The sequence below is a fragment of the Borostomias antarcticus genome (assembly GCF_949987555.1).
Source record: "Borostomias antarcticus genome assembly, chromosome: 20".
In the NCBI taxonomy this organism is placed as follows: Eukaryota; Metazoa; Chordata; class Actinopteri; order Stomiiformes; family Stomiidae; genus Borostomias; species Borostomias antarcticus.
Window position 1 is genome coordinate 3,993,363 of NC_140253.1, and position 13,426 is coordinate 4,006,788.

A 13,426-nucleotide genomic window follows, 5' to 3' on the forward strand; every position below is an offset into this window, starting at 1 on the left:
CAGCGGCCCACGCCTTTAGCAACACCGCCTGCTGCAATAACGGACCAGAGCAGATGGGCTGATATATAGTGCATATAGCACAGCGCGCCCCCTCCTCTATCAGAACAGACTTTCTACAGACCACCTGAGGATAAGAAAAGAAATAGTGACATAGAAAGCAAATGAAAAAAAGGTAACACACAAAATTACACTGCCAGTGTAAGATTTCTACTCAGTTAAATGATGTGCGGTGTATCTCAATCCAAACCTAATGCGTGGTCTTTCTCTCAAGCTTTTTTTTCTGGGATCAGAAAATAAGACAATCTGAAGTGTTCGTTTGCACCTGTATCGCCTGCGTTGGATGCCTTAACGGAGAAATATGTGGGTCTATAGGCAACATTTAATATATGATAAAGATTAGAGACCACCCATTTGACACGGGGGTAATCATGTAATTACATATTCCCCAAACAACAAATCTCAGAAACATACATTGAGCAGCTAGTTCACACAAATTGCCCTTTTCATTATAGCCTACTGTTTGTCTGGTGTGAACTTGAACATGCATAGGGCAAAGCGTCTTCTCCCGGAAAGCCTCCAATTAAGCACCCTAAACCCAAACCATTCTTGCATTCTAAACACCTGCACCAATGTAAAATAAAACACAACCAATATCACAATGCAAACAACGGGAGACATGGATGATTCTAATGAAGCGATCATACCAGGTGAAAAGATCGTTATCATAACCATGGCAGTTATAATGAACAGACAACAGCCCATCCCACCTTTTGCAACACAGGAATTTCAGGACCACCGGTATTTAACTGAAGGATTTGACCTTGCGGGCGAATTCCTCATTTGACACAGATGGACAAACATTCATTCCAGTGGAGAAAGAAAAAAACGCTTACCTTGAACGGCGTTGCCTCCGTCTCATTCCATTTTTGGTGTAGCCTAATTGCTGTGTTGTTTAGGACACAGTTCTGTCTCTCCGTGGCGCCGAGTATCCTATCCTATCTCGACTGATATCAAAAGCGGGTGTCGGTGCTGAAAAGCCACGCCTTCTATTTCGGAGCGAGTCGGAATATGGGTCCGATCATGGGGAGGTAAATGATAATTGGGTCAAACATGGACTGATTTTGTAGGGGTGGGATTTGAACGTGTTGCCCACCCATGACTGAGCGCTATGACTCATGCCTGTCTAGCGGGGTCCTTATTAGCAGTCTCCAAGTCCAGCTAGTATTATAGGCTATTTAAAAAACTTGCTTTACTCTTTACAGCGTGCTTAGGCTCCATCGTCCTCTCGTGTCTCCATGATCTCCACCCAGCGCTTCTGCAGTGTCCCGTGGGATCCATACACTGCATTGCCCCCTCCTCCCCACGATCGGTGTGTGTGGTTAAAGGGGATTTATAGCAGACATGATTAATCTCAACACTAGAAAATAGCGCCCAATGGATATACGACTATAATGTCAAGTCCCTATGCGTCAGTCAGATGTTTAACTCAGAGCAGGTGCACTACTGTTCTCGGCCCCTGCTACATTGCTGGTTGCATTGTCAGATTCCTTCAGAACAGCAGCAGACTGTCGCTGCAGCACAATCTTTAAATTCTTTAAAGTCTTTCCATTGACATGTAGTCCCTATCCCACACAGCCCACTCTTCATATGTCCTAACTATGCCTGGTCTGCTCAATTCAAAACGGGCATGGCTATAGGCTACCACACCATTGCGAATTGTCTCTTTAAATATGCAGTTGACCTCCGATATGAGGAATTGAAAAATAAAAAAAAGACCGATAAGAAAAGGATGTCTCAGCGTGCTCTGTGAAGCCTAATTGTGTAGGGTTGACCCGTGACCCCTACATGACTCCAGGGATCTGCTTCGATGAGGAGGGAGGGGGAGGTCCCCCGGTGTCACGAGGAACCAGCCTTAATTAACTGCCAACACTCCACAATAGGAGACAGGCTATTGTATGAAGCCAATAGGGACATGTAGCCTAGTTTAGGCTATAGCCTACACACACAACTGCTTTTAAAAAGGCATAGTCTATTAGCCGATTTTTGACGCAACTGTAGGCTACTTCATTATCCTCCTGTTGAAAATGAAGTCAAAGTTTAACTTTGAGGTAGACATGGATTTTTTCCCTAGTTGACATTTCAGTCAATGATGAGCAGGCTATTACAAGTTACAACCCCACCCACCCCCTATTGGTGGTTGTGGACCATCTCCCAACGTGGTCAGTGCTATAGGCTACAGCATGTTGTCCTTTTGTGGTTTGTACAGCAAAGACAGGTTGAATATCATCCGGTTCACAGTCGCAGACAGCCCTAACACACCTGATCCCACTCAACTAATTAATATAGCTTATCCCCTCAAGAGCAGCCAATGAGATTCATAAATGGGGAAAACTAGGATTGAGAGATAATGTATGAATTAATGAATGAAATAGCCTAATTGTGACAGTAGGCCTACAGTTGCTTGTACGTGACTGTGGGACTGGGACACTGGGACACTGGGCTAGAAAGAATTATGAGATACCGCTACTTAGGGCGGCCTACTGGATGTACATACTGTAACATCCATGGACATAACTGGTAGGCCTATTTCATTGCTATTACCTTCTCCACCAACAGGCGGCGGTAAGGATCTTGGGAATAGCAAAGTGCTGCTTCGCAACGTTCACAGAAGAAGCCGCTCACAACGCATCAGTTGGCAACAGACAACAGTTGTTTTGCGTCTGGCTAGGTATCTTTACGATTTGATATTTCATATATCCAGTAATTGATAATTGATTTAACTAACCAATTACGTCTCATTACTGGCATCTTCACCTAGATACAGGAGTAACCGTTGGCTGGTGAACTGAAGCTGACCGTTCGAGGTAAATAACGCTGGTTCCGTCATGCTAGCTAGCAACCTGTTGTGTTAGCTAGGAGTTAGTTAGCTTCAAAGCTAAACCTTTATCAATCTTGCCTAGCCTAGCTTTTTCTATCCTCATGCAAGTGACCTACCTAACTGTTGGCTACCACAGCTAAGCTATTAGCTACCGAATTGAAGGTAACATGTTAGAGTAGGAGTCTCAGATTAGCTAGCTAGCTATTAGCTGCCTACAGTGTGGGCAATGTCCGATGACTTGGAGTTGCATCAGTGGGTCATCATCAGGACTATTGTAACGTTATGGCGTGACCTAGCGAAGACTATCCGTCCAATACGTGTCGAAAGACTTGTCACCTGGCCACTCCCATGGTAGGCTATGGGATGCTGATCGATAGGGAATGACCACATGACTTTTTTTTTGGGGGGGGGGGGTTCAGCTGACGTGCTTTGAAAGCAAAGGACTTTGAGACGGAGTTTCAGTGTGATGCTCTGTCTGTGTGGTTGAGCTTGCTACAGCTCCCTACTGTTCTCTAGGCTAAACGTTATAGCTGTCACTCCACTTCTGTCTATTGTATGTGGAGTGTTGCTGAAGGATAAATGCATAGGTTGCTCTGTAGTGTAAAGGGAGCCGGTATTGAATGGATGTTCGGATACATCTCGGAGCTATGCATCCTCATCATAGCGACATGCCCAACCTCTTCTGCTCTGCGTGCGTATGTGTTGGCCCAAAGACTTCAGAAAGGTACAAGTCGTCTCTTCATCGCTCTGCTACGCGACTCCTCGCTGTTCTGACCTGCCATTTTCTCTGCCTTGTGTCGTAGAGGATGCTGGGGTATATATGGCAGTGTTTCTACACGTCCTTCCTCAGATACTGGCTGAAGTGGTTGGTCCGCCACGTCACTGGGAGATGCGAGCTGCAGAGGATCTGCGCCGCCCACGGGCCCGGGGCGGCCAGGACCACCAGAGCAGGTGAGGGTGCTTTAACCCCCCCCCCCAGGTTGCATTCACACAAAGCGTTTCGCGCCACGGTCGTACCAAGACCGGGTCTCCCGTGTGATCGCGTGTTCATTGTGATGTAAAATCCCAAACAGTATCTGGATCCTGGTCCCTCCCTCTAGACTGTATGAAAATACGATTTTTTGAAATACTGTACGAATCAAGGTTAAATAAAGAGAGTACATGTCATGAACACCCTTCAGGGATTATGGGTGGAGGGAACAGACCACAGCGAGGCTTCCTGTGTCACAGATACTGTATTTGGTTTCCATGTCACAATAGGGCTAAGTCTCTAACCTTGCATTTGATTTGTCCCCGTTCAGAATACTCTCTCCTCTCATCCAAGAGCAAGGTAAGACATCGCTCCTTATTCTTTCATCGCTAGAAACGTTAGGATTACTGAGTGACGAGTTGCAGAAAACACAGCATTTTCCTCCAAGCCCATCTGCTGGGTCATGTTGAATAACAGGATCAGAGAAAAGCATCTTATCTTACGGGGATTTTCAATAATCAAACAAGGAATCCGACCGCATCAGCAGACTCTGCCTGCTGCCCTGGCTGTGGCTCGGCATATTGCAATCAACCGGCCACACTAAAGCGAGGCCCGGAGCTATCAGCAGCGCTCGGTGTCAACGGTCATCGCTATGGCAACACTAGCTTCTGAGGGGGGAGAACATTTTCTAGGAGCTTGCTCGATCGTCTCGTTTCTGGCCCCCGGGTGAAACTGTATTATTATTTTTTTGCTTCCCTCTGGAATAAGTAGGGGTGGGAACTTATGCCCGCCCTCCCATTGCTCTGTGTAAAGCGCTTTGTCTTGCCTCTGTGTATGAAATGCACTATACAAATAAAGTTTGATTTGATTTAGATCATTAGGCGTACTTGCCAACCCGGGAAGCGGTCAGGCTTCAAAGTTCTAAAGTGTGATGGAATGCATTCACACGCTATCATGATTTGTCCCGTTTTGTCTCTCTCTCTCTCCAGGTTTTGAAAGCAGCCGTGGAAAGCGAGGAGGGCGGTTTGGACGCGTGTGTGGACCAGATAATGAGAGAGAAGAATATCAAAGCTCAGAAAGATCCCTCGTAAGCGTTCTGAACATGACACGCTTTCCCGTCTCAAATTTGAATTCAGCAAAGATTTTAATCACTCCCCTCCCCAGGTGTCTTGATTTTAGGTTAAATATGAGGTTACATTTTCCACGTTTGCATCTTGTTTTAGTTTTATTGAGGTTGATTTTTCCCCGTTTGTGTCTTGTTCTAGGTTTAAGAAGAATCTGCAGGTATGTCTGTTACAAATAACTGGATTCAGGAGCCTGTTCAGGTCTGTGGAGGAGCTGAGGAAGGAGGTCTACGACTCTGACAACACGCAACACGAGGCCATGCTTATGAAGGTACCCTAGCTGTTAGCGTAGCTGCTACGTACCCCGTGCTTTAATAAAATCACTTGTCAGTAATCATGCGTTTGAACAATGGTGTATGTACAAAGTCACGCAAAGAACATCGGCTCCGAAACACACACTTGTTTTTGCGTTTTGTCCGTTTAGTTGTGGGACCTGCTGATGCCCTCCACCAAACTGGAGTCCAGGGTGACCAAACAGTGGGGCGACATCGGCTTCCAAGGAGACGACCCCAAGACGGACTTCCGGGGGATGGGCATGCTGGGCCTCACCAACCTGGCGTGAGTCAGCGCCGACCGCACCGTCACCCGAGACCTGCGCTCATTCGCTCATTTATGACGTTCGTTTTGTTAATGTCGTTCGACCATGTCGATTCTCTCTCCTTGTACAGTTTCTTCAGCGAGAACTACGAGGAGGCGGCTCGCCAGGTGCTGTCCCACGCCAGCCATCCCAAGCTCGGGTGCGGTACCCTCCTCAAGACTTCCCGGCTCCCTTTTTAACATTCAGACCTGCAAACTTGTCACCTTTTTTATGTTAACCATGGTAGTTTGTGAATCTAGAGGGTTTTAGTTTTGTATGTCGTCACCTTTTTCACTACTCCAGAGTTTGCAGGTCTGCATATTATAGTTCATTGTTTTTCATAGAAGGCTTGCCAGTGACTTGTCGTACCACAGAATTTTTATTTTTTATTTAACCTTTATTTCAACTTTGCAACCAGAAAAAACAACCACAACCGCTGCTGAAGTCGTTACATGGTCTCACAGATTTGTTTTGTATTGAAGTCTGCGTTCCAGGTATAGCGCCTGTACGCTGTAGCTCGTTGGTTTGTTTTGTATTGATGGCTGCAACACTGATACTTCCTCGCCATAGCTTATTGGTTTGTTCTGTTGATTGACGTTTTTCCTCCGTCTCATTGCATTCGGTCTTGCACGCTGTGTTCCAGGTACTCGTACGCCATAGTGGGCATCAACCTGACGGAGATGGCCTACAGCTTACTGAAGAGCGGAGCGCTGAAGCCCCACTTCTACAACACGGTGCCTGGCCGGCCCCAACTAACGCACTTCCACCAGCTCTACTGTAAGTCCCTGCGGACGCGTCTGGTTTCTACACGTCAAATACTTGAGGTGTGCTTGATTGTTAAAGGGGCACAGTCACGCTTGTTTCAGTTGATATTATTTGGATTAAATGCTTAAATTGTGTGTGTAGGCGTTTTGTAAATCATTGTCAATATAGCCCGTCTCCCTACACGGAAGCCCTTTTGCCCTTTGACGTTTTTCCGCGATTCCGTCTTCCGTCCGGAATCCGGGAAGTGTACGTTGCGAGGTAAATCAAACGCACCTCAAGTATCAAATAAAACGCATCTCTGTGTATTTAACCCAGGACTGGGGAGGAAGGCTCTAAACCCCCACGGTGTCGTGTTCCTCTCCTCCAGGTTACCTGGCGTACGAGTTTGACAAGTTCTGGGTGCAGGAGGAGCCCGAGAGCATCATGGAATTCAACCATTACAGGGAACTGTTCCACGACAGAGTCAAGAACCAGCTGCAGGACCCCAACGTCGCCCTGACGTTGGTGGTCAATGCCACAAAGTAACCGGGAACCAACCAATTATCAACCAACCAGTAACCAATAAGTTGTCTGGGACCACCTCTGTGTGAAGTGTTCTTCCAAATATTCAACAGACTTGATTTATTTTTATTTTTTTTCCTCCATAAGTCCCAATAATGAACTTGGGGCCCAGATATGCTAAGCGTTTGTGCAAGGTGATAGCTTACATCTGTGTAACACTTACAATAAACCATAACTGCAATAACTACTATAACTTTATAGTTCCCCATTTACACTTTGCTGTAATGCCTTAGCTGTCTCATAACATAAAACGCTTCTGATCTACCACCTTGAGGTTCTTTCTGGAAGAAAAAAAACTTCTGCTAACACCTTGGGCAAGCGCTCCGTGAATCTGCCTCTAACGCCTCTTTCTGTGAAGAAACCGTTTTTAGACACGATAATTAACTGAGAACATGAAGGAAGTTAGTACCTCTGAGCCTGTACCTCATAGAACAACCATTCCAATTCAGTTCAAATACAGAGCAGATAGTGGACAGGAAGGATAGGCTATTGTATATTAGTAGTGGATGGGTTGTGCACTTTTCATTGGACTGGGGAAGAACGTGTGTATACTGGAGTATACTTTTAGTAGTAACAGAGAGAGTATGGTTAAATACTAGCTGCTAGTACCTAGGTATGAACTTATTTAATGATGTATGTCTCGCGTTTGTGTATATATAAGGTATATATATATATATAAAACAACACATGCTCATAATTTTGAAGTCTCCTTTTGCTCAGGAACCCAGTATTTATGTCCCGAGCGTGAGGTCCCGTCTGTCAAGGGGGTGGGAGAGGGGGGGGGGGGGGGTAATGTTGTGGTAGCTTACCTGTGTGTCTGATGCTCAACTCTGTTGTACACAGACAACGAAAAGCTCTGTGCATGTTTTAATGCGTTTCAACTGATACCATTAATGTGTGGTTGTGCACTGTGGTGGGTGTTTATGTTAAAGTTTCACCGCCACAGTTTTCAAGCCTACAAAAATACAAAATGGGGGCGCTTAAGATACATCAAAAATTCCATATCACAATTTTGTTGTCACTCATATTAGTGACGGAGGATCATATTTTTACAAAGTAACATGTTAGCGTGTTAAACATTGGTTGTATCTCCACCTCATTTCAGACTTTGGTACAGTATTGTGTGCCCTAAAGCTGACTTTGTATTGTCTGTTGTCTGTTATTTATATGGTGTGTTCTGCTTTTGAAGATGATTTGTAATTTTGTAGACCCTACAATGACACCCCTTTATAATGATTGAAACTTCCACCCCCAACGTTAATAAATTAAAATACTGATTAAAGTACTGCCGATTTTGTGTGTGTGTTCACATTGAAATTAATTTTGTGCAATTTCTCCCCAGGGATGAATCAAGTACTACTACTACTACAGTACTTCTACTACTACTAATCTAATGGTGATAAAAACATACAAGTCATACACCACACAAAGCAAGCATGGTATATTTATAAAGTCAAATACATATTTACCACCTGTATAAATATACTTTTTTTTTTTTTTTTTAATCGGGATACCCCTACAAGGTTCAGGGGTACTGTATGTTGCAATTGGATTGGTGAAAAGCGCCTTAATGAGATAAAAATAATTAATAAATATAAAAAGGCATATATATTTCTCATTGGGATCCTCTCTCCCTGTACAATACTGTCAGGTCAGTTTAAACCACAAACGGGAGAATGTGCGCTTTAAAATACATGTTCAAAACTCCTTTTTCAACAAAGGATTGCTCATCAGTTTTCATCCTAAAACTACAGGCTGCTGAAGGAACCGTGAGAACACAGCTCAACTCTACAGTCAGAGCTTTCTCGCACTAAGAAAAAAAAAAAGAGTTCTTTGGTTCTCACTGCTGTAAAAACCCTTTTTGGTGATGAGTAGAACTCTTAACAGGTCCGGCAGAACTATAAATAGAACCATTACCGGGTCTACCTTGAACCTTTTTTCAAGGTTGAACCAACGAGTTCTAATTTGGTTCTGAAAAATGGTCTTGTGTAGAACCTTGTTTTTGCTGTGTGTCAGGGTTCCTATTCGAGGTCAGTCAGTCGAGCTGTTCTTGGCCCTTAAGATTTAACTGGCCTCCTCCATCTTCTTCTTGGTAACCATCATGGCCCTTTTCAGTTGCTCGAAGGACACAAACATCACAATGTTCCAGGAGCCCAGCCTCAGGAAGGAAGGCACAAAACTACAGGGAGCAAGAGGGGACAAAGTTAGTACACCTTAGACTGGCTAGTAATGTGGAGAAGGGCTTGGGTTAGGATTTGGTGTAGGTGTGTATGTGTGAGAAAGAAAATAGTGTCTGTGTGACGTGTGTGTGTGCCAGAGAGAGAGAGGATGTGTGTGTGTGTGCCAGAGAGAGAGAGGATGTGTGTGTGCGTTTGTGTGCCATGCAGAGAGAGAGGATGTGTGTGTGTGTGTGTGTGTGCCACGCAGAGAGAGAGGATGTGTGTGTGCGTTTGTGTGCCGTGCAGAGAGAGAGGATGTGTGTGTGTGTGTGTGTGCCACGCAGAGAGAGAGGATGTGTGTGTGCGTTTGTGTGCCATGCAGAGAGAGAGGATGTGTGTGTGTGTGTGCCACGCAGAGAGAGAGGATGTGTGTGTGCGTTTGTGTGTGTGTGTGTGTGTGCCACGCAGAGAGAGAGGATGTGTGTGTGCGTTTGTGTGTATCCTCACCCTTTGTAGAAGGCCGTGGGTCCCTCCTTGGTCAGCATGGTCCAGGAACAGTTGATGGCGCTCTTGTACTGACCCGGCGGGGAGTTCATGTAGCGCGTCTTCACCACGTCCACCGGCGAGGCGATCACCGTGGTGACGAAGCCAGCGCCGAACGCCGACACAAAATGGCACGGCAGGGTGTCTATAGACAGAGAACAGTTCAAGGCAAGCAATAGTCTACCATCACCAATCTACTGTATCCATTCCAGAGCTATCAAAGAAAATAAATCCTTAGTCAGCAAAATAAATCCTTAGTCAGCAAAAGCGATTTTCAGTCGCACTGCCCCCCCCCAGGCTGAATAAACTGGTTCATGTTCCTCGAACACAATCCTATCTCTGTTTTTTTTTACCGCTATCGTGGGAACAGGGGGCTATAAAGGATCCTAGATAAATGTTAACATTGACTAAGTGCAATATTCCACACAGCAGGAGAGGAAACACAATGTGCTGGTGTTGTATTCTCTTATCAGAACTGCATTGGGGAGACTAAGGGAGGGGTGTGGGGGGGGCGTGTGAATTTCTGGCCAATCCGCTGCCGGTCACGGGAGGCGGGACTCTCTCACCTGACATCAGCTTGTGCCCGAGGATGGCCTCCTTGATGAGGTCATAGGTCACCAGCTCGGTGCAGTTGACGAGGGCGTTCCTGGTGATGTTGGGCAACGTGCCTGCGATGGAGCAACCAGAACGCGTCTCGGTTAATAGTATGCATAGGAACACGAACGCAAACGCACATAAAGTGAAGCTCTGTACAAGTCCCTTGTGTCTACATGGATGGATATACGTACATATATATGTGTGTATACTGTATGTATATATCCAAAGGCCCAATGACACGCCTAGTATACAGACGCTGCATGAACTACCCCCAACCAATCAGACACGAGGTTAGACGTTAGGCCTCTCTCTCTCTCCCACCTTTCCACAAGCCCCTGAGGCCCTCGTTCTGGAAGATGTGTTTGTAGGCCTGCATGGTTCCCGCGTAGCGCCGGGCCACGCCGTCCAGGTTGACCTGGGCCTGGAAGCGTACCTTGACCACGTCCGTGGGCTGGGCGAAGCACACCGCCATGCCGCCCGTGGTGCAGCCGGCCAGGATGCGCACGCCCACGCCCGCGGCTGGGGGAGGAGAGGGGGGCAAAGGGGGGGGGGGGTTGAGGGGGAGGAGGGTGAAACAGCGGGGTTTAGAGAGTCGAGGAAATAGCTTACAACGCTAATGGTGAAGCGACGGTACGACCACTACACACACTCTCACACTCTCTCCCTCTCTCCCTCTCTCACACTCTCTCACACTCTCTCTCTCCCTCTCACTCCCTCTCTCTCTGACACACTCTCTCTCACACTCTCTCTCTCTCTCTCTCACACACTCTCTCTCTCTCCCTCTCTCTCTCTCTCTCCCTCCCACTCCCTCTCTCTCTCACACACTCTCTCTCTCTCTCTCTCTCTCTCACACACTCTCTCTCCCTCTCTCTCTCTCTCTCCCTCCCTCCCTCCGCGTCGTCACTCACTGTCGTTGCCGCCGGTGTAGAAGTTCTTGACGTTGTCGTAGAAGCCGATCCTGACGGAGGCGAAGCACATCTGCCTCTGCAGGCCGGCGACCAGGCCGTTGTACAGAGACCTGGGCCCCTCCGTCCGCACCATGGTGCTGATCGTCCCAAACACCCCCCTGTAGCGGATTCCCTTGGTCGCCTCCGACGCCACCTTCTCCCCCTGGATCTGGGGGGTGGAGAGAGAGAAAGAGAGAGAGAGAGAGAGAGAGAGAGAGAGGGGTGATGTCACAGAGAGCCTGGCCCACACACACGGCCGGCGGAGACTCAAATAAACAGTAGAGTACAGAGTCGAGCACTGTTGACATCGAACAACCTAGTTCCACACGTTCAGTCAGTTCAGAGTTAGGGTACATGTGGGTTTCTAGGAAGTTACCCGGGCTCTGTCTAGTCATCTCCAAAGGCTAGAAACGGAGACAGCAGACGCGTGGTAGTGCTACTTAGCCCTGTGAAAAAAGGGTTTTTACGCTGACGAGGCATTTGTCGGTAGTGGCCAGGTGGCGTAGGGGCTACCGTACCTGCAGTCGGACTTTGGCCGTGTCCAGGGGGAAGGTGATCAGGTCCGCTATGCAGGCCGCCGCCCCGGCACTCAGCATCTTCACCCCCAGAGGAGGGGGCACGTCTGACGGCTTCAGGCCCACCATGACGCCTCACACTGGGGGAGAGAGGGGGAGGGAGAGAGGGGGAGAGATCAATCCATCTAATCCGAAAATAATCTCTGTATTGTTACAATGCAGTACATTAGAAATCTGTGTAAGGGGGTTAATGCCTAATTTGACCAAATATGGTAACTTTTTACATTCCACAACTATTTTTATAATCTATATATTCTATAATGTAATATATTCCATTTCATATTTCAAATAAAAATGGCATCACCAAATCCCCTGTGCATATGAAAATATTATATAGAAATCTACGATATGGCAACAAGAATCAACAAAACATTTAGCAAAAATATATCTAGAATTCAAATCAATTATCTAAATCCGGCAATGAAAGGCCACTTACGCTGGTAATCCAAGGGATTAAATTCCTTAAAATAATCTTGGCGGCGGAAACCAGATTATAATCCCAGGTGAGCCTAACTCGGTAGAAAGGATCTGATGCTGCTCTGGTTTTGTATTTATGCTGTAGGATTTCTCGCTGACTATATGACATCCCCAGAGAGAGGCGGTGCCGTGACACAGGGCCCAAGCAAAGTCCAGCCGCTGTCAGAAAGTCAATGTTCAGTTCAGACCTTCTGCGCACAACAGCCAATGCATTGAGTAACACTCGAGTTCATTGCATGATCATTACTCCATGTTTGGGGTCAACTAAGATAAAGTTCAGTTAGGTTATTTGACATTTTAAATCACCCTAATTCGCTAAACTGAGTGCGAGTCGACCTCATTCAGATGGATTTGATATCAACATGGGTGTAAGCCTACTTCAAACCCAAGGGGACACTGGTACTGCAATGTCTGGTTTGGTCATTATTCAGTGCAGGGCCAATGCAGTAGCCTATTGCTAATTTATTGATTTGTTTTCATTCAATCATTTACCTTTGTGATTGGCTGACAGATACTGGTGTGAGGGTCTTTACTGACTGAAAGTAGCAATCCAGAGAAAAACTCAATTTGTCCAGATGATGCTCTGCACACGTCGTCAGCCTAATATCAACATATCAACAGACTTGCAGTTAGATATACATTATACTACGCATACATACATATATGTATAGTTCATTGGTAGTTTGGGGCCCCTCAGACTAGTGTTGTCCAAAGCCTTTTATTCCCTGGCTGGGGTGGAAAGCTGAGCGCTGTTGTGAACAACTTGGGGCCAACGCAGAGAGGAGGGAGGGGGGTGTGACGTGGGGTGTGACGTGAACTGGCGTTTGAAGTTCAAAGGAGAGCTGATAAGAGCCCTGCTCTTATCAGAGGGTCTCCTCTCGCCCTGCAGCCCTGCTGCGTAAAGATACACCCTCTGGATTACGTAACACTGACATGTCCCACCGGGTCTAATACCCTGACGGCAGCGGCATCACACTCGCCCAAGTCAACGTTGCGGATGCCTCCATTTTGGCCCCGAGGTGAAACAGGTTGCCCAAACTCTGGAGTGAAGAGAGGACAGGGAGAGTGATGTCACACTAGACGTGTTAGGACCAGCTAACAGCCCACACTTCGTTTTTTTGTTGTTGTTGTTGGAGGGATTAATCATTGCTAGCTGTGTGTCCATATGCACCCTGAGACAAGGAAACGATGCTGGGCTCAGAATCTCTGGATCCAACTAGCAGACAGATGGGCCCGCTCCAAACGCCAAGCTG

At 46.7% G+C, this 13,426-nt stretch overlaps 2 protein-coding genes across 2 annotated transcripts; one reads left to right on the forward strand and one right to left on the reverse strand.

Annotated features, from left to right (window-relative positions):
• Positions 1 to 2,698: 2,698 nt before the first annotated feature.
• Positions 2,699 to 8,839, forward strand: elmod2 (ELMO/CED-12 domain containing 2). The gene is made up of 9 exons (XM_084454293.1): positions 2,699 to 2,864; positions 3,682 to 3,829; positions 4,180 to 4,208; positions 4,838 to 4,935; positions 5,114 to 5,243; positions 5,397 to 5,530; positions 5,641 to 5,709; positions 6,193 to 6,326; positions 6,682 to 8,839. The coding sequence occupies exons 2-9, from the start codon at positions 3,685 to 3,687 to the stop codon at positions 6,837 to 6,839; spliced, it is 897 nt and encodes a 298-aa protein (XP_084310419.1). The 5' UTR covers positions 2,699 to 2,864; positions 3,682 to 3,684; the 3' UTR covers positions 6,840 to 8,839.
• On the reverse strand, positions 8,302 to 12,244 carry ucp1 (uncoupling protein 1). The gene is made up of 7 exons (XM_084454292.1): positions 12,133 to 12,244; positions 11,640 to 11,776; positions 11,083 to 11,290; positions 10,496 to 10,693; positions 10,144 to 10,245; positions 9,542 to 9,722; positions 8,302 to 9,054 (listed from the first exon to the last, which is right to left on the reverse strand). The coding sequence occupies exons 2-7, from the start codon at positions 11,763 to 11,765 to the stop codon at positions 8,940 to 8,942; spliced, it is 930 nt and encodes a 309-aa protein (XP_084310418.1). The 5' UTR covers positions 11,766 to 11,776; positions 12,133 to 12,244; the 3' UTR covers positions 8,302 to 8,939.
• Between the last annotated feature and the right edge of the window lie 1,182 nt (positions 12,245 to 13,426).

Bases quoted from the DNA above. Each gene is read 5' to 3' on its own strand.
- ucp1 (XM_084454292.1), bottom strand. From the start codon at position 11,765: ATGGTGGGCCTGAAGCCGTCAGACGTGCCCCCTCCTCTGGGGGTGAAG. The intron at 11,291-11,639 runs GTACGGTAGCCC...TCCACCCCCCAG, and splicing joins CGGCCAAAGTCCGACTGCAG to ATCCAGGGGGAGAAGGTGGC. The intron at 10,246-10,495 runs GTGGGAGAGAGA...GCTCCATCGCAG, and splicing joins CCTCAGGGGCTTGTGGAAAG to GCACGTTGCCCAACATCACC.
- elmod2 (XM_084454293.1), top strand. From the start codon at position 3,685: ATGCTGGGGTATATATGGCAGTGTTTCTACACGTCCTTCCTCAGATAC. The intron at 5,244-5,396 runs GTACCCTAGCTG...TTGTCCGTTTAG, and splicing joins ACGAGGCCATGCTTATGAAG to TTGTGGGACCTGCTGATGCC. The intron at 5,710-6,192 runs GTGCGGTACCCT...GCTGTGTTCCAG, and splicing joins GCCAGCCATCCCAAGCTCGG to GTACTCGTACGCCATAGTGG.